Genomic DNA, 19,306 nt, shown 5'->3' on the forward strand with positions numbered 1-19,306 from the left:
AAACAAGCTCAGTTCCCTCAGCCTCTCCTCATAAGTCATGTGCCCGACTCCTAATCATTTTCATTGCCCTCCGCTGGACACTCTCCAATTTGTCCACATCCCTTCTGCAGTGGGGGGCCCAAAACTGGACACAATACTCCAGGTGTGGTCTCACCGGTGCTGAATAGAGGGGAATAATCACTTCCCTCGATCTGCTGGCAATGTGCCTACTAATGCAGCCCAATATACCTTGAGAAACTCTTCCACAGTCTAATGGGCGGGGGGCGAAACAGAGGGAAGTGCCCAGCAGCACTGGATCCAACTATCCAGCTCTCTGCTCACCATGCCCTCCATCAGGGCTGGCTGCGAAGCAGCTTTAGGATTTGTTCCTGGGGAAAAGGAAATTCAACAGAAAAGTTTTCATTTTTGGGGGGGGGGGGAAATCGAAAGATTTTGGGAGTTTGGTTGAAAAACTGAAACCCCCCCCAACTCAAAAACTGTCAGACAAAGGAGGTGGGTTTTAAATGATAACCTGAAACTTTTTATCCAAAACAGACGTGTCCCGTGGAAATTTCTCTTTCGAACGGGAAAGTGATTTTTCAACTGATAAATTTCTATCAATTCTCCCTCCCCCCGCCCTCCTTCTCTCTCCGCCGCCCTGCCCAGGAGCGTTGTGTGCTGTAACTAGTAACAAATTATCCCCCTACCACACCTTGGCCTTTTAAAATATACATTTCCATCTATTCACTACCTGGCCTTAGGAAAATGAAAATCTTTCATGTGTCTCAGGTTTCCCGCAGTGCTCAGAGAACAGAAGTTCTCACTGTCCCCAGAAGAAAGTCCAACTCCAAAGATCTGTATGGAAAAGAGCATCCTGACTTCCGCACTAGGTAAATTCTGGTTTTACACTGATTAATTCCACACATTTCAATTAGGGCGGCCAATTTTCTAATTGTTGAAAGCCGCCCCCTGCCCTGCCTCTTCCCCCGAGGCCCCACACCCTGCTTGCTCTCCACCTTCTGCAGCTCACCCCACCCTCTCCCAGGACTCCCCTCCTGCCTGCAGAACAGGGTGGGAGGAGCTGACACAGAGCCTGCCCAACTGAGGCACAACAGGGTGGAGGAGGGCCAGGGCACAGCGGTAAATGGCAGGGATCGGTCCCTGGAGCAAGGGGGGCAGGGAGGGGTCAATCAGAGCACAGTGGGGCAGAAGTGGGGGGTAGGGGTCGGACAGGATTCCCTCCCCCTGGGTGGCAGCACCTACCTCTTGCAAGCCAGCCATGCTCTGTCAGCTTCAGCAGCTGAGCAGACAGCACTCCCGCCATATGGCTCCAGAAGCAGCTGCTTGCTTTTCCCACCCTCCAGTGGCAGAGGCCGGCTACTGTGGCCAACTGGACTTTCAGCATCCGGTCAGCTGTGCTGACCAGACACCGCCAGGTTCCCTTTTTGACCGAATGTTCTGATCAAAAACTGGACACCTGGCAACCCTAATTTCAATGGAGTCCTGCTGGGGTCAAAATGGAGAAACTGTGGCTATGATTCTGCAATCCGAAGCTGCGACTGCTGCTCAGGCAGGCATCCCAGAGCTAGTTCACCCGCACTGGCATGGCTAAATATAGCCATGTAGATGCAGTGCTGGTGAGGTGGTGCATAGCATCCCTGGCCCGCTTGCATTGACCATGCTGAGACCCACCCCGCCGCATTTGCACTGCCATTTTTAGCCAGGCTAGTGTTGATACGTGTACCCCAGCTGCTATCACCCCTCAGGCTGCGGCACAGACACACCTGGAATGGGGAATCACCTTGGGCACTCCCCATCCCAATCCACGCCGCTGCCAGGTCAGCTGGAACTGGAACAAAAATAACAGCCCAGGAAAAGAAAAGTTATGATGGGAGCACTGAGCAGTTCCACTCAAGACTGACTGAGAGACAGTCCCTGCCCCAAAGAGCTTCCAGTCTAAATAGTCAAAGAGCGGGAAGGGAAACTGAGGCACAGAGCGGGGAAATGACTGACTCAGGGTCACCCAGCAGGTCTATGGTAGAGTTGGAAAGAGACCCAAGGTCTCCTGAGTCTATGTTCAGTGTCCTAGCTACCACACCACGTTGCCTCTCTCTAAGTTGAATTCAGATTCCTCATCGGGGAGTCCACGTGGCCCAGGAAGGAGAGGAAGGGTTACAGCTCCCTGACGGAGCTCCTGGAGTCTATCACTGTAAGGCAGGTTTTCTAATGAATCATTCCCGTGGCTCTTCTCTGACCCCTCTCCACTTTATCAACATCCCCTTGACCGTTGGCACCAGAACTGGATGCAGGATCCCAGCAGCGGTGGCACCAGTAACAGGGAAGACTTACCAGTATTGGGGCCAGCTATGGCTCCCGAAGAGGCAGGGCCCTAGGCGGAAGGGATCAGCATCCCCCAGCCAGCCCAACCAGGTGCTGCCTGGCTCCAGTGGCCATTTAAAGGGCCTGTTGGTGGCAGGGGCTGGGGGGAGGAGAGGGGAAAAAGGCACAGCTGGGTATGGCCCGGTACCAGTGGTCAATTTTTACCGGTATGCCATACCGCTTTACTTTCACCGCTGCCAGTGCCAGATATGGAGGTAAAATAACGTCTCTGCTCCTACGTGAGATCCCCCTGGTTATGCCTCCCATCGCATTAATCCTTTTGGCCACAGTATCACACTGGAAGCTCATGGTCAGCTGATCATGCCCCCCATGATCCCCAAATCTTTTCCATCACCTGCTTCCCAGGGAAAGAGTCCCCCCGTCCTGTAAGTATGGCTGGCATCCTTTGTTCATAGATGTATACACGTAGCCCTATTAAAGCAGATATCGTCTGCTTGCACCCAGCTTACCGAGCGCTCCAGATCGCTTTGTATCAAGGAACACCTGTTCAGTTTCACCAAAGAGCCTCCGGATCCTACCTTTTTAAAAGGAACGTTGCTTGCAGTTGCGAGCAGGTAGAAAGGAAAAGTATCGAGCTGCTCAGCCCACATCTATTAGCATGCAGCAGATGAGATGGGAGGGACCATGCCTATGTATCACAAGATTGTTCTATTTTAAAAATCCTGGTTTTCCCCGAACATTATAGAACCTGCAACTAAGATCAAGTGTGTGGATGAAGTCAGATCGCTTCTGCTTTCAAGACCGCCCCCGACCCCAACTATAATAAGCCTGGGTGAGGCCACTTAAATAGCAGAGCGTTCATACAGCTGAATCATCGGCCCACCAGCCCTGGGAGGAGGGGTAATTAATCTGCCTATTTAGGAGGGGCTGCATTGCGGAGACAGACAGACACAGGCGCACACTCACACCCAGACAAAAGCAAGGCAGAAAATTCTGCAAGCCTGCCTGACGCCCAGCTGCAGCAGAAGACGCTTTCGGCACAAAGAAGATCCTGTCAGCTGGGTTAGCAGCCACTAGATCCAACCCTTCCTTAAAACAGGTAAAAAAGCATCACTCTTCTTTAAAAAGAAAGCTGAGTCGCTTCAGGGGGGAAGGTGGGGGGTTCTGAGGCTTGGATTGCTGGTGTGTCAGCCCTCAGAGGCTTTCCGTGCATCTGAAGAAGTGGGGGGTTTTACCCACGAAAGCTCATGCCCAAATAAATCTGTTAGTCTTTAAGGTGCCACCAGACTCCTCGTTGTTTTTGTGGATACAGACTAACACGGCTGCCCCCGATACAGGGAAGGAGAAGAAATGGAACATATGAGCAGTTTAGCACTAGGCTTTCACTGCAGTTGAATAAGGCTCCATTCCCCCATCTAACCTGGCTGCAGCATGTTAACATGATTCCATTCTTTTTAGACCGGAGGATGACAGGCAACACAGAGGAATCTCTGAAGTGTAAATTGCCCCTTTTAATAGCTGCCTCTTTTTTAATATATATAATTACCTTCCTCATCACAGCTTAGAGGCTGGCGTTGTTGAGTGTGTTTCTAAATCAAGCAGATTGCCCGGTTCTAAACGCATCATGGATCTAATTTTAATAATCTGCTGTCCTCTTGCAAAAAGAAGGCGGAAATATACCCGTGAGCAGAGTGCTATTTAAAAAAAAACCAACCGTTGTTCGTTTTATAGAAGGGGATGACACACAGCCTTCCCGGTACATTTTCATTTTTTTAAATTTAGAAGCAAACTGGTCCCTGTGTAATTTGATGGGAATGTGAGCGCCCAGCTGCAGGGGATGTCGGAAACCCATTGGAATCAAGCCTCGTAAGAAACAAACCATCAGTGGAAAGCAAGGGAGATCTAGATCTATAGACTGATTGGTCCTCGCTGTCTTTGATTTTACACTCAAAGGACAGAATTCTGCCAGGGAAATGCACATTAAGGGTTGGATTCACTTGGACTAGGGTAGGCCAGGTCTTTGGGGAGTGGGGAGAATTGTGAAGAAGAAGAGTGGGGGAAGGGCTCTGCAGCAAATCCGTCTGGGTGGGGCCATTGCAGGAACCGTCTGGCTCGGCACACAATGGATGTCGCGGTTTGGGATGTGCCGCACAGCTGGAGGTAGGAGCGGCGTCTCAGGTGTGTGACAGGGGGCCTAGAGACCCCAAAGCAGAGCTTTGTGACAGCCGATTGGACACAACCGGGTCCTGGTTCTGCTCTCATATCAGGTGGGGAGGGGGCTGGACTGATGTCAGTGGAGTGACTCCTGATTTGAGCAGGGGCGTGGTGGAAAGAGGATGAAGTCCTTTGTCTTTGTGGGCGGGTGTGGGATTTGGGTGTGCACACCCCCCCCCTCCCCAGAGATACACACACATGCTCACACAGATATACGCACACCTACCACCATAATGCTTCTTAGACTCTTCTCATCAGATGAGCTCAATGTGCTGTACAAGGGAGGTCAACATACCTTTGAGGAAATGGGCCATTATCCCATTGTATAGATGGGGAATCTGAGGCACAGAGCTGTGATGTGAGCTACTCAGCAGGCCAGTGGACAAGACAGGAACAGAGCCCAGATCTTCTGAGTCCCAGGCCAGCGTGCTACCCACTAGGCAACACTGTCTCCCCCACAGGCATAGATTTGCACACATACATTCTCTCTACGTATATTCTATCGAGTTATAGTCAAAGGCAAGGAAGACTTCGTTGTGCATCCTTATCATGAACCCTGCGAACCCTAATTCTATTCCTATTTCTGTTTTATTCCCATTGTCCACACTCAGTTTCATTTGCGTTCCAGGTCACTTGCAAATTCTCAACACTAGAAACAAGCCACAGGGAATATTACTTCCGCGCCCCTCATGATTAGTTTCCTACCATGCAAACATTAGGGTGGGTTCTTCCGAGAACATCTGTATCTACATATCCAAGGGAAATGCTATAGAGAAGCCAATCAGAAGCCCAGATCCTGAAAGGGAGTAGCTGGCACTTATCAGCAGCTCTTAGGGCACTTTACAAAGGAGGTCAGTCGTGTCCCCTCCATTTTATAGATGGGGAAACCGAGGCCTGGAGTGGTTAGGTGACATGCCTGAGGTTGCCAGGAGGCCAGTGGCAGAGCTAAAACTAGACTCCACTGCTGCCGAGTCCCAAGACAGTGCACTGGGCAGCACTGCTTCAACAAGCTGCTTTTGATCCTTTATCAAGACAGGACAAAACGGCTGCTGAGGAGCAACATGTGGCTGCTGGAATAGAAGGCGGCTGTAAAATCAGCCCTTTGCAGCCTGGGGAGGGGAAGATCCGGGAGGGCTCAGGGGCTGGGACCTGTCCCAAGATTTGTGGAATATTCCCATCCCGTAATGTTCTCCTTAGGAGGTGTAGGCATGTGGACTCACTCCTGCGGCACCTCCTGCTGGTCTGTTCCAGGAATTACTTTCCAGCCTTCGGAGTGACTCCTGCAGGCCAGTGATCCACCTGTCTCTTGGCCCCCTGCATCCCTTCCAGGACCCGGTACCCCTTTATCTGGGGTGCTGCCCCCTGGCAGTAACCCCTTTCTCCTAGGGTCTCCCCTCCCTGGGAAACCCCCACCCACTATTCCCACCTCACCTCAGTAGCAGGCTACTGCCAGTTATCATCTAGCCCCATGCCCTGGGGCAGACTGCAGTATCAGCCACTCATGCCTGGCAAGGAGGGTTTGGACCTGCTGCCTTGGCCTACCCTCTGCAACCCCCAGTACCTGTTGCCTTTTACTAGGCCATAGCCTGGGGCTTTCCAGGCTGGAGCTCCCCAACTCCTCTGCCTTTCCCCAGCCCTGCTCCACTCAGGTACCCTGCCTCTAGCTCCCTGCAGCCAGGCCCTTCTTCCTCTACAAGCAGAAGGAGACTCTTCTCTGCCTCTGCTTCTCTGCCTTTATAGGGCCAGCTGAGTCTGTTTGGGGCATGGCCTCAGCTGTAGCCACTTCCCCCAATCAGCCCAGCCTAAAAGCTGCTTTTCCCAGCCACAGCCCCCTCCCAGGGCTGTTTTTAACCCATCTGGACCTGAGCGGGGTAACCACCAGGGGCCACCATGATGCGACACAGACACAAAGTAAGAGACAATCCCTGCCCCAGAGACCTTACAATCTCCCTAGACCAGACAGAGGAAGGCGCCTTGGTACTAATTTACAGATGGGGAGCTGAGGCCCGGATCTTCAAAGGTGCCCGACAGCCTGGGCTGAAGTGACCTGCCCTAGAGTGCAGGGAAGGATGCTGGGACAGAGCCAGGACTAGAACCCAGCTCTCCTGGATAAGCCCTCCTGTCTTCTCCACCTGCCCACACAGCACTATTCTTCGCCGGCAGCACTGCTGGGGGAAGGGACCGTTGTACCCCAAAATGTCTGTAACAGTGGTGAAATGGGCTGAGGGGAGGCCTCAGTGGATGATGTATTGGGGCCCCAAATTTCTCTCCACGGGCCTGTTCACAGGTTCGGGCCCTGGGTAATCATGAGGCGGTGACGTTTTAGATCATTCCTTAGCTCGAGCGGCTAGGACTGCGTGGTAACCTGCGACTTCAAAAGACTTCTCTGTCCTCTTCTTTGTAGGCGGAGATGCTGGACACGGCAAACAGCCAGTATAACTCCTTCCTCTACTGGAGGATGCCCATCCCGGAGCTTGACCTGGCGGAGCTGGAGGGGCTGGGGTTGACCGACGCGGCGCTCTACAAAGCCAAGGGAGGTGTGGGCAAGCGGTTCGGGGACTGGAAGCAGCTCAGGCAGGACATCTCCGAGGAAGATGACACTCTCCTGCAGTTCAACAGCTTCAATTTCTGGCGCGCGCCGATAGCCAGCGTTAGCGCATTAGATTTTGATCTGGTCTGATGCCAGTGGCCCAGGCACACAACCGGGTCTTTTTGGTTAGGTCTCTGTGTTGTCCTTTACTTTTAAAGTGGTTGTTGACGATGCTGATTAACGAGTCGCCCAGCGATGACACCTCCAAGGCTCATCGTCCGTGTTTCCCCATCCATCCACCTTCTCTCTTCTCAAGGGTATGTCTACACAGTCAGAGCAGGTGTTGGCACACCTGAGCTAGCGTGGGTAACCATTGCAGGGTAGATGTGGCAGGTGGGCCATTTGTCTGATTTTAAGCTGTGCTGTGCTGTTTTTCTGTGGTTGGGCTTCTGTCCAGCACTGGGATAAAGTCAGACATGGGTTTGTCTGGAATCAGGAGCAGAGGACATCCTGTTGAAGGGTGCGCCTCTCTGCCCCTGCGACTGGGGTCAAGGGCAGTGAAGCCTCCCCCAAAGTGGGGGGTAGGGACGCGAACCCCCTCCGTGGCACTACCCCTGCTCCTCTTCTTATCACCAAGACCCCACCCCTGGCCAAGCCAGAAGTGGGGCTGGGGAGCCCGGGCCCCTCCACTTGCTCAGGGTACAGGGGGATTGAGAGTAGCCCCTGACCCTTATTCCCCACCCCAAGCCCTGTGCCCAGGGCAGGTGGAGGATCGGTGGCTCCCCAAAGCTGCTCAGGCTCCCCTGGCTTCTGTTTCTGGTCTGGCCAGGGAGCGGGGCCTCAGGGGAAGAGGTGTAGGGACAGGGCTTGTGGCAAAACGTGGCCCCTGACCCGCCCTGTTCTAGCTCCCCTGACTGAGGTGCTCTTCAACATGGCATCCGTAGGGTCACGCCAAAGGGGCAGTGTCACACCGCTGGTGTCGGCCCCATGCCATTCCCAGAAGTACTGGAACGTCTGGTATTTCTGGGGATGCATCAGTGGCCCTCTTAACATCTGGTGGCCCAGACTAGCCACCCCAGTACTAGCCTGCCAGAGTCCCAGGGTGCCTATTCGGGTTGCCAGGCCATGAAGAAGTCCATCTCACCCTTTTCTGCACTGCTATGGTTACTCACGCTGGCTAGACCAAAACGACTCGGGGCATGCCGAGCCATACTGCAGTCACACCTTCACGTGCCCATGCTGAGCTCAGAAGTGTTGGAAGCCAGTCCGTTTGTCTTGGCGTGAGCAGGCATTGTGCCATAGCTGTGGGAGAACGTGCTAGAAAACCACCAAGCAGCGGTCAGATTTGAGCTGACTCCTGTTGTGTTTGATTAAGAAACGTGCGTGCGAACAGAAGACCACCTCACCTGTCCAAATTCCCCTCTTAGCTGAAGGCCGATCGCATTGCCCTGGGGCGGTGGACACCCCTGCTTCTCTAAACCCATCCCCCATTTTTCCAACCTGTGCTCAGTTCCCCCACCCTTCCGTTTAGATACTCAAGGTTTCTCTGCCGGATATCGCCAGTGGGCCCTTTGTTCTTCTCAATTGTGATCAGGCATAAGGCTCATTCCTGAAAAGAGTCCCAGCTTCGCCGCCTCGTGCGTCCAAAACTGCAGAGCAAAGAGAAAACCATCAGTGTGAGAATTTTGCTAGGAACGTAAATACATTTTCATTAGGATGCCGAGAAATTTCTGGGCCGGAGCCTCAGGAGGTGTTGATGGAGCCGGTTTCCACCAGCCGTAGATCTGGCCCATGCTGCCTGACCCACTAAAACCAAATACAGCCACCACATCAGTTTTGCCTTAAAGACTTGGGGTTAACTATTGCTCGGGCTCCCATCCCCCAAGATTCCTGCCACATTGAACATGGGTTGCATGTGGGCTGTGAGGACCCAATTCTGATGGCCTTGCAGTGCCTCATGCCATGAACCAGGCCTGCATTGGCTTTCGAAATCCAGGGAGCCAAGTGTTAGCGTGAGGACGGCTGTCAGAACCGGACCCTTACAGCTGGCTCTTGCTGCCCGTATCACAGGAGAGCCACAGGGTGAATCCTCTCGCTGGTGATCATCCCATTCTCCCCCACTGAAATATTTTGGGGCTGTGTCTGAGTAGCCACTTGCCAGTGGGACGAAGGCCTCGACAGCCTGCTTACTGAGTAATAGCTGGCACTGCATGTTACCCTGGTTGGGGTGGCTTTGGGCAGTAAGGCCCAGAGCCACAAGAATCATAGAACTGGAAGGGACCTTGAGAGGTCATCTAGTCCAGTCCCCTGCTCTCATGGAGTATTCGGATACTCACAGAGCAGCAAGAGGATTAGGCATTGTGCTTTACCCACCCTGGCTTCACAGGCAGCTGTGGGGTCCGTCAGTCCCACCCTGCTACTCCTGCCTGGCATCAGGCTTGGAGCGAGGGGAGAGCCCGGCTCAGATGAAGGCCGATTGGGGAGGAGAGCAGATCTCCAGCTGTGAGAGGGCGACTGAGCCTTCCAGAGCTCAGCCTAGGGAAAGGCAGGAGAGTTGTGGGACCATGTCGGGGGTCTGTGTCAGCCGTGAATGACCTGACCCTGCTGCTGAGTTAGTCTGCTGCAAGTGGTGCCCTTCCTGAAGGGGGCGACTGCTTGGGAATCGACCTTTTGTTTCCTTACACCTGACTGCGGACCTAGCGCTGACTTATCCGGAGCCTAGAAGCAAGCTGACCGAAGCTGCCTAGCGCCTATTGATTTCAATGGGGGTTAGACACCTAAATACCTATGAGGATCTGGGCCTTAGAGGCTACTTGGAGATAGTAGCCCTCAGGTTAAGGGGTTAAAAAAACAAACAAACCCCAAAACAACAACCCCAAACTGTTTTTCTTCCCTCAAGTGCAAAAGAAGTGTCTGCAAACAAGTGGTGGAAAATCTGGGAGGTTTTTTTTATGTCTACGTAAATAAAGAAAGGCCCATTGGCTGGATTGTTCACACCTGTGCTGGCGCCAGGTATGAGAAATATTAGCCCGAAAGGCAACAGGACAAGAGAGATGGAAAAGACTGAAGAGAAGGGTTTGTGCTGAAGGGTAGCATTGCTCCAATGTACCTGCTGTTTATGGTACACAGTGCTGCAAGGGAGGCTAGGAACATCTATTCTATATGGAGATTAATTGTAACAAATCTATGGCAATGTAGGACTTCATCCAGGTCACCATGCTGCATCAGGAGGTTATTTAGAATTTCAGGGTGATAGAGCCACTGCTCCAGGCTTCTACAGCGTGAGCTCAGAGTGAATTTCCTTTAGCAGCTACCAGTACAGGGTCTATGACCCACAGTGGAGCAGTTCTGATTTCACCCACCAGAGGGCAGGGGTGCAGCTGCACGCTGGCTGGTTCTTGATGTTAAGATGCTAGTCAGGAAAGTCTCAGTGTGCAGCAACTCAAAGCTTTCCCGGGAGCTTGCAGAGTTTGTGACACGTAGAAGGGAACGAGGCAGCCCAAACTAGTAAACGGCTGTGAAAAATTCCACATGCAGAGCATGGCTATTTCACCTTCCAAAAATAGCGAGGCTGCTGACTTTAAGATGCCAATTTTAAACTGGAGGTAAAGAATGTAAACTTTCCTTCGCAGGCCTGTATGGTTTTGTGTCCCAAGCCAAGAACCCATGGAAACCAGGGGCGAGGTACTTATAATGAAACTTTAAATAAAATTTAAAAAAGTACACATTCCTGTGGACACTTAAAATCCATACAGACTGGAACAAAACGCTCTTCATAGCTGCTATTCCGCAGCTGCCTTTAAACTGTTTAAAGTTCTTTTAACTATATATGGTAAACGGACATGCCAAACCGTGGGTGCGCCTTGTCTGAAATGCCTGCCTTCTTGCCTGGGGGAGTGAAAAAATCAAGAGGCTTCTCAAATAAAGGCTTGCTTCTCCTTTACCCTGCACCAGTGCTAACTCAGTGAAAGAGACAGCTGTGCAGGAAGCGCTTTCTGTTTCACGAGATATCCTGCAATTTTGAAATTTTTTTTCCCATTCCAGAACAAAAACAAAACAATTCAAAAATTTCCCATGAAACAAAATTCGGAGGGTGGCGGGCCGGGGGACTATTTTGGGTGGATTGCAGTGTTTCACTTGGATTTCAGCTTTTTCAAAAATGTTATTTTCTGTGGATTAAAGCCAAACAATCGGACGATCATTTTGAAATGGAACATCGGCACGTTCGGTTCCAGAAGGGGTGAAATGGAACATTCCGACCTTAGCGGAATGCGCCATTATGCTTTTGGTTCTGAAGTGAAATGGTCAAAATTGACACGTTCCCCACAAACATTTTGATGAAAAGGCATTTACTGAAGGAAAAACGTTCCCCTCAAAAACTTCCCAGCAGCTGTAGTGGCAGACACTGCCATTCTGAGCAGGGAACACTTGATATCCACTTGGCGTTGGGGAAAATGCTATACAAAGGTGCAGGGTACCAGAGAATTGGGCCCAAAGTCTGACATGTTTAATGCTCAGTGTGCCTTGCAAAGAGTAAGAAAGCAGGTAATGAATGGGCAAAAGCTACTAAATTAAACTGAAACGAAAACCACTGTATTTTCCATCCATCCTTCACTGCTGATTTGGAGTCAGTGCTGATACAAAAGGCTTAGGGATTGATTACAGAAACCTGCCTTCATCTTGGTTTCTGTGTGAAATCTGAGGTGATGTCTTCACCCTTCATGAGACCTTTCTATGTCCTGAATTTAGAACCGGTATGCTTCCAGGACGATATATTTCTCAGATCTCACAGAGAAACGAAGGTGTTCTGATCAACCAAGATTGTCAAGGGGAGGGTGTGTGTGTTTGGTCAATAGGTACCGGGGACCTATGGTTCACGCACACAATCTAATAGACCGCAGCAACTGCTGAGAACTAGAAATCTCAATATTTGGGTGGGCTAAGTATCATACGCTGTACGCAGAATGTAATGGTACTGTACTGTTTCCTGGAGCATGCGCTGCAGTGTAAATGTGCAATAGTCCTTTTACATACAGAAATCTGCACAGTATACACACCGGTCCTGCGTATGGCTTTCTCGTACATTGCAAGTTGCCAACGGCTCCTGAGTAAGCTGTGTTAGTGAGGAGTCCTTGTTTTATCTCCCCTTTCATAAGGACAGATGCCTTGTTGGCCTTCATAAATTGTTCAGTCTTCCACTTGCCCAGCTGTCTAGCAATTCCACTGCCTCTTTGTGTTCTCCAGAACGGACTGAGCAAAGCCGATGCCAGAGGTGTTTTCCAACATCTTCAAGTGTAACAGTCCCAAACTCTAACCGATAGTGTCACCTGGCAGCCTGTCACTGTACTGCCTCTGAACAAATGTTAATAAAGTATTTCGCCCTAGAACCACGCTAAATCTTCTCTGTGTGACTATTACGCCATGATTTGTATTCTTTGAACCAAAATGTTTATTGCGGCAATAGATGCACCAAACTGTCACTCCAATGCTTTTACTGTCTATTGCTTTTGCCGGGCATTTCGGAGTCTGGCATTTCTGCTAAGATTTCAGCTGCCTCACCACTTTGTGCTCCATAATATCATCTTTGATCTTTCTTGCCATGTCATAATAATAAAAGAGTATGAAATTAAGAGGCTTTATCTGTAATTTCTGGGGACCACTCTCCCCTGGCTGGGCCTAACTATGGAATTCAAGTGTGTGGCTACATCAAAACAAAGATCTACCGGTTTTCCTTATGGCTGTCTTCTAGTTGTCTGCTTTCCCATCTGAGTGGGCCCAATCACTCAAACCGTTATAGTGATATCAGACATGGCGGAAATAAACCTACAACTAGACTTGGGTGCAAAAAAGAAATTTTCATCCTGCTGAAAATGCCAAGGTTTAGGGAAAATTTTCATCCTAAATTGGAGTAAAAAAAAAATCCTCAATTTTTTTCATGGGACAGAAAATCTAAAATAACCAAAATGGAAATTTGTTTTGACTTGCTGGTTCTCTTCCTTGTCAATATCATGGTCCCCCTGAAGGGAAAAGTGAAATTGACAGGATCCTTCTCCATGAGCTTTCAGGGTTCCAGCATCTGGATTTTTTTCCAACGGAAAAATTGAATTTTTTTCAGCCAAATTGAAATTTTCCCACAGACAATTTTGATTTTTTGCACAAAGGGCCTATTCGGTTGGAAAAGTACAGCTCAGAACTAACCGTAACATCACATGCTCACAGATCCTTTGACTTTGTGACATTCCCACAGGACGGGCATCGTGTCAAATGCCAGCAGCTTGTCTTTAAGAACATAAGAATGGCCACACTGGGTCAGACCAATAGCTCATCTAGCCCAGTATCTTGTCTTCCAACAGTGGCCAGTGCCAGATGCTTCAGAGAGAATGAAGAGAACAGGGTGATTAAATCAAGTGATCCACCCACCTGTTGTCCAGTCCCAGCTTCCAGAAGTCAGAGATTTAGGGACCCCCAGAGCATGGGGTTGCATCCCTGACCATCTTGGCTAATAGCCATCGATGGATCTATCCTGCAGAACTTATTTTTTGAACCCAGTTATACTTTTGGCTTTCACAACATCCCCAGGCAAGGAGTTCCCCAGGTTGTGTGCAGAAGTCTTACCATTCATTTGTTTTAAATCAGCTGCCTATTAATATCATTGGGTGAAACTTGGCCACTGTCGATAGACAGATACTGGGCTAGATGGACCTTTGGTCTGACCTGGTACGGCCGTTCTTATGTTCTGTGAAGGAATAAATAACACTTCCTTATTCACTCTCTCCACTCCATTCAGAATTTTATAGACCTCTATCATATCCCCCACCATCGCCACGACCTTTAGTCATCTCTTTTCTAAACTGAACAGTCCCAGTTTTTTAAAATCTCTCCTCCTAAGGAAGCAGTTCCCTGCTCCTAATTATTTTTGTTGCCCTTCCCTGTACTTTTCCCAATTCTAATCTATTTTTTTCTGAGCTGGGGCTGCCAGAACTGCCCTGCAGTACTCAAGGTGTGGGCGTACCATGGTTTTAGATAGCAACATGGGGATATTTTCTGTCTTTGCATTTGAAGGATAATGAATGAAGGTTGGCAAAGCATTTGGAAGATGTCGACGCTCTGCACCATGTGCTTGATTCTGCATCTCCCTGCACCTTCTGCGGTAATGGACACAAGCACAGAGTGGAGGTAAAATGCTGCCAGCTCAGGATGGTAGCGTCTTGCGCTGTGCTCTGGAGTAAATGGCCATATAAGGTGCAAGATAATGGAGAGCCAGGGCCACAAAGCATTAAGGATTATTATTAATAGTGTATCCTCTTGGTCTAGCTGGAGCGCGTCGAGGTAAGGGGTCTGTCTTTTCTTTTTCACTGTGTCTGTTGTATGCTTGCAGTGGCCTATTGCCCTGTGTTCGCAGCTGGTTGAGCTCAGCACAGCCCCACTGATCTCAACACACCTGCCAGCCCAGAATCCATCCCGTCATGCCATCTTCTCTCTCGATCATGGTGACTGGATCTGTTACGCGCTTCAGTCACTGCAAGAGGGCCTCTTTCCTGGCCTGACCTGTGTAGCGGCTTTCTTTCTGTATGGCTCCCTCTGCCGATGGTCACTCCATCAGCGTGGCACTCTCTGTCAGCCCTCCGGCTAGGTCACTGTATGATCCCCCCTTCCAGGGGATCAGGGTCTCACCAGGCACCACGAACAATGCAGCATGGCTTCCCAGTGGCTGGTAGGGGAATCCAGGCCCTCCATCTACACTGGGACCCCATAACCAGCAGCCAGGACCTGCACTGTCCCCCTCTTTGCTGCTGTTACCTGGGTTTCTTCCTACCCTGCCTTCTCAGGCTCTTTCCCCACAGCTGCTGTGGGGTTGACGCTCCTCCCAGGGCTTATTCTCCTCCTTGGCTTTCCTCCTCACCACTTCCCTGCTGCTGGAGAGCAACTTCCAGCCTCTCTCCAGGCTCCTACAAAACTCTTCCCTTTTTATTCCCTACCCAGGTTCTCCCCCTGCTGGCCTCCCTCAGAAATCCCGGGGCCACCCTTCAGGTGCCTCTGGGAAAGCCAATTGGCCTCTTCGGGGCCACCTTAACCCTTTCAGGGCTGGTGTGGGGTGATCGCCTTTGGCACTAGTGCAGCGCTGGATTAACCACTAGGCCTGTCCCCAGAGGGCAGGGCCTGGAGAAATGGGCATCCCCGTGCCTTGACTCCACTCCCCGGCAGGAGCACCAGGACCTCGGCTGTGGCCCCGGGACTGGAGCAGCTCTACCTCCCTGCCGTGGCCTTTGGGCTGGGGGAGCTCCCACTCCCCACTGCGGCCCCCGGGGCTGTGGGGAGACAGAACTTCTCTGGTCTTGGAGCCACAGTGGGGAGGGGGGCAGAAAGGAACAAACAGGTTGTGGGGCCACAGTGGGGGGGGGGGGAAATGGGGCAGACCATGGAGGGAAGGGGGCAGGGGAAGGGGCAATGGGGTGGGGCCGTGAGCGGAGCCACAAGCGGAAGGGGCAGACCAGAGATTGGGAGGGCCCCCCCCACTTGCTCTGGTCCAGGGCCCCACAAAACCTTAAACTGCCTCTGCTAGTCAGTGTCACAAATAAAGTTTTTTAAACAAGACGCCAGCCTCCAGCAGAACACTCAGAACTGCCAGCGCTATTTTCCCAGTCCCTTGTCTTGTGAGACAGGCTCCCCCCAATACAACCTTCCAAGCTACCACATTATGAAAAACGGAGAGAATTTTCCTTGAAATCTGTGGCCACAGACACACCTTTGTGCGTCACTTCACAGAGCAATGGGTAAACCGCCTGGGGAAGAGACGGAATTTCATTTACCTTCATTAAAAAGAAAAATCTAGAGGCTATTATGCACATGTGCTTTTGACACTCAACCCTACTGGCAGCCCAAATGTAACTTTATTCAGATTGCTGAACCTCTCAATCTAACCATGCCACATATTCATGCTTCTTCCCAAGACGTTTCCTTTGCAAAGCTCATATACTTTGTCTCAGTTCTCAGTCTGTCTATGCCTGCATATTCCCTCTGCATTCTGCAGAGATTCCTGTTGGAAGTTTGGCCCAGTGTCCAAAATGTCTGGTTTAGAAAGGCTCTAAAATCCACAGGCAGACTTTGATTTTTCTGTCTGAGTACAGCAAGGAAATCAGCGCTGATTCCATAGAGGGAAGATGAAAGACTCCAGTAAGCAGCCAGGGGTATGTAATCCTGACTCACTCCTCAACTATTTCCTGGACAATGGGACTGAACGTAATCAAAGGAAAGCCAGTGACTGGGTCATTTCGACAAGCAGCTCTGGACACATAGCTCCCCTAAAATGAGCAGACGGCATGTAGAATGTTACCTTGACCCACTCTGTTACTATGGGGACTCTGCTGAAAGGACAGCCTTGCTACTCATCTCCAGCTCCAGCCCAGGCTCTCGGCAGCTCCGGCACCTGCACTCCTGATACCAGAATTCCTCAGAGAACAGATGCTGCAGTCCTGCCCACCAGGTTGATGCTCAGCATCAGAGGGCTTGGGCACAGCATCCCGGGGAGGTGAGCATCACTGCTGAAGGGGCTGGCAAAGGGTGAGTGCGGGAGAGTTACTATGGACACGTGAACGGTGAGCGAGCTCATGAAGTTGCCAAAATGCCAGTTAGATTTTAAGCTGGCATCTAACAAGCTAGCTTTGGCAGCTGGATAAGTGTTGTAGCCAATATTGTGATGGAATTTAACTAGGATCACACATTTTTATTGAGTTCTGGGGAGGGTTAGGTTACTGAGGCAGGCTTAGTACCTCATCAGCCCCTTAAGTCAGGAGGGCAGGAGGTAACCCCGCCTTTCTACACCTACATCTGTTTTCTAACACACACACACACTCCCAGTAGAAAGCACAGTGTGGTCCAATGGTCAGAGTCCACCTAATTCCCCTAGTGGGATAGCACAGCCTAGCAGCCAGAGTCAATACAGCCACCTTTGGAGGAAGAGTAGGGTGGTCTAGCAGCTGATGCTTGGGGGCCATCACAAAGGGGTGGCAGCCCTGGGTAGGGGGTCCCAGGCCCACCCAACTTCACTGGGCCCCAACCCAGGGCCCTAACAGTGGCAGAGCAATCTGCCACAGGGGCAGCAGGGAATCCCACCAAAACACGTTGCCCTCATAAGGGTAAGAGGTACCACTACCTCACTGGGTCACTTCCTACGGCTCTTCTGCAGCAGTAGTCGGTATCGGGGTCTCCAGGCTCCTCAGAACCAGACACTCCCTGGGATTCCAGTAGCATCAGGCCTTTGGTCCAGGTTTCGGGCTCTTCAGCTTTCATAGGTGAAGGCTATAACAGCTCCTGGGCTGGGGCCCCTGCCCAGTGTCCTTCCTCCTCCACGGTCAGTCCTGACTGAGCAGGGTTTTATACCTGACGTCCAGGTGGAGCATGCCTAGCAGAGCCCCAGGGGCTGCCTCTGCTAGGAGGGAAGGATTAACCCCCTCCTTACCAGAGTGGGTCTGATCCACCCCCTCACAGTTACTAATTGTAATGATGGGTTCTTTTCAGGTCAGCTTTTACCTCCAATCAACAGCTTATTAATTTACCCACAGACACGTACGTATGGATTCAACTGTTTGTGGACCAAGTGCAGGGACACCCAGCTTGTACTGAACACACCAAGCAATTGTCGTAGATTAGGGTTGAGGCTCAGCCGTTGGACCATACAACAATGCAAATCACTGTGATATTTTCATTACATTTATGCAGGATCCTCAGTTCGTTAGGACCTCTACCACTTCTCATGCTTCCAGTCCTTCTCCCAAGAAGTAAGGAAGGATTTGTGGTAAAGACACTGTTAAGAGCGTGTTTCCTGCCATTTGAGTGGCTTGGTCTGAAACTGACAGGTTTAAAATATCAAAAGCAATTAAACATAAGAACGGCCGTACCGGGTCAGACCAAAGGTCCATCTAGCCCAGTATCTGTCTACCGACAGTGACCAATGCCAGGTGCCCCAGAGGGAGTGAACCTAACAGGCAATGATCAAGTGATCTCTCTCCTGCCATCCATCTCCATCCTCTGATGAACAGAGGCTAGGGACACAATTCTTTAAAGTTATTGCTTAAAATCACTCTTAGGCCAATTTCCTTGGGCTTACAAAGGAGAGCATGTGAACAGACCAGTTAGCTAAGATCTAACACGAGGTGTCATTGAGAAACGTAGAGTCAGCCAAAGAGCCTTCAGTTATTTAGTGGTTTGAGCACTGGCCTGCTAAACCCAGGGTTGTTAGTTCAATCCTTGAGGGGGCCATTTAGGGATCTGGGGCAAAAATCTGTCTGGGGATTGGCCCTGCTTTGAGCAGGGGGGTTGAACTAGATACCTCCTGAGGTCCCTTCTTACCCTGATATTCTGTTTCTAAGTGTATAACAGGGGAAGGCTGGTCATCACCATCCTGGCCTGAGTGTGCAGAGCTCACCAGTTTGTTCATGGGTTCGGTAAACTCCGAAGTCCGCACGGTGGCGGCCCTAGGTTTATAGACCCTGTTTCTGGATGTGTTAGAAGAGGCCAAACCCCTGATTTCTGTTGGGTACAGGCCAGCCGGTATATTCAGATTTCAGCTCCTTGAGTTTCTCTGCTGCTTCCATCGGTATCCAGTAGATGGCATAGGTGTCAGACAAACTTCTTTTTCCTCATAGGGTTTAATACAGGGGTCGGCAACCTTTCAGAAGTGGTGTGCCAAGTCTTTATTTATTCATTCTAATTTAAGGTTTAATACATTTTAACGTTTTTAGAAGGCCTCTTTCTGTAAGCCTATAATCTATAACTAAACTATTGTTGTATGTAAAGTAAATAAAGTTTTTAAAATGTTTACGAAGATGCATTTACAATTAAATTAAAATGCAGAGCCCCCTGGACCGGTGGCCAGGACCCGGGCAGTGTGAATGCCACTGAAAATCAGCTCCCATGCCGCCTTCGGCATGCGTACCCTGGTTTAATATTTGATTCATTTCACGGACAGTATGTCAGTATTAGCCCTGGCTGTTAATGGGAATCTCCCCGTTCTAAGCAATTTCTCTCAATATTCCAAAGTTATACTCTGACTAGGTGTTTAATCTTTGATGGCCCAGGAAAATCTTGGTGGATTTTGTTTAGCCTTTTTAAATGTTCGTATTTTTGTTCAGAAGATTTGGGTAAATGATCCCTTCTTGGAGATATTTGTCGGCCTTTACAACACACAGGCCCCTTGTCGCTGCTGGATTTGGCTGCGCCGCTGATCTAAACCATCACAGACTT

At 50.5% G+C, this 19,306-nt stretch overlaps 1 protein-coding gene across 1 annotated transcript; it reads left to right on the top strand.

Moving 5' to 3' along the window:
- The first annotated feature begins 3,061 nt into the window (after nucleotides 1–3,061).
- Nucleotides 3,062–12,693, top strand: MLLT11 (MLLT11 transcription factor 7 cofactor). Its single transcript, XM_030542439.1, has 2 exons — nucleotides 3,062–3,418; nucleotides 6,938–12,693. Exon 2 carries the CDS (start codon nucleotides 6,944–6,946, stop codon nucleotides 7,211–7,213), a length of 270 nt encoding a protein of 89 aa, XP_030398299.1. The 5' UTR covers nucleotides 3,062–3,418; nucleotides 6,938–6,943; the 3' UTR covers nucleotides 7,214–12,693.
- Nucleotides 12,694–19,306: the final 6,613 nt, after the last annotated feature.

The sequence above is a fragment of the Gopherus evgoodei genome, chromosome 24 (genome assembly GCF_007399415.2).
Source record: "Gopherus evgoodei ecotype Sinaloan lineage chromosome 24, rGopEvg1_v1.p, whole genome shotgun sequence".
In the NCBI taxonomy this organism is placed as follows: domain Eukaryota; kingdom Metazoa; phylum Chordata; order Testudines; family Testudinidae; genus Gopherus; species Gopherus evgoodei.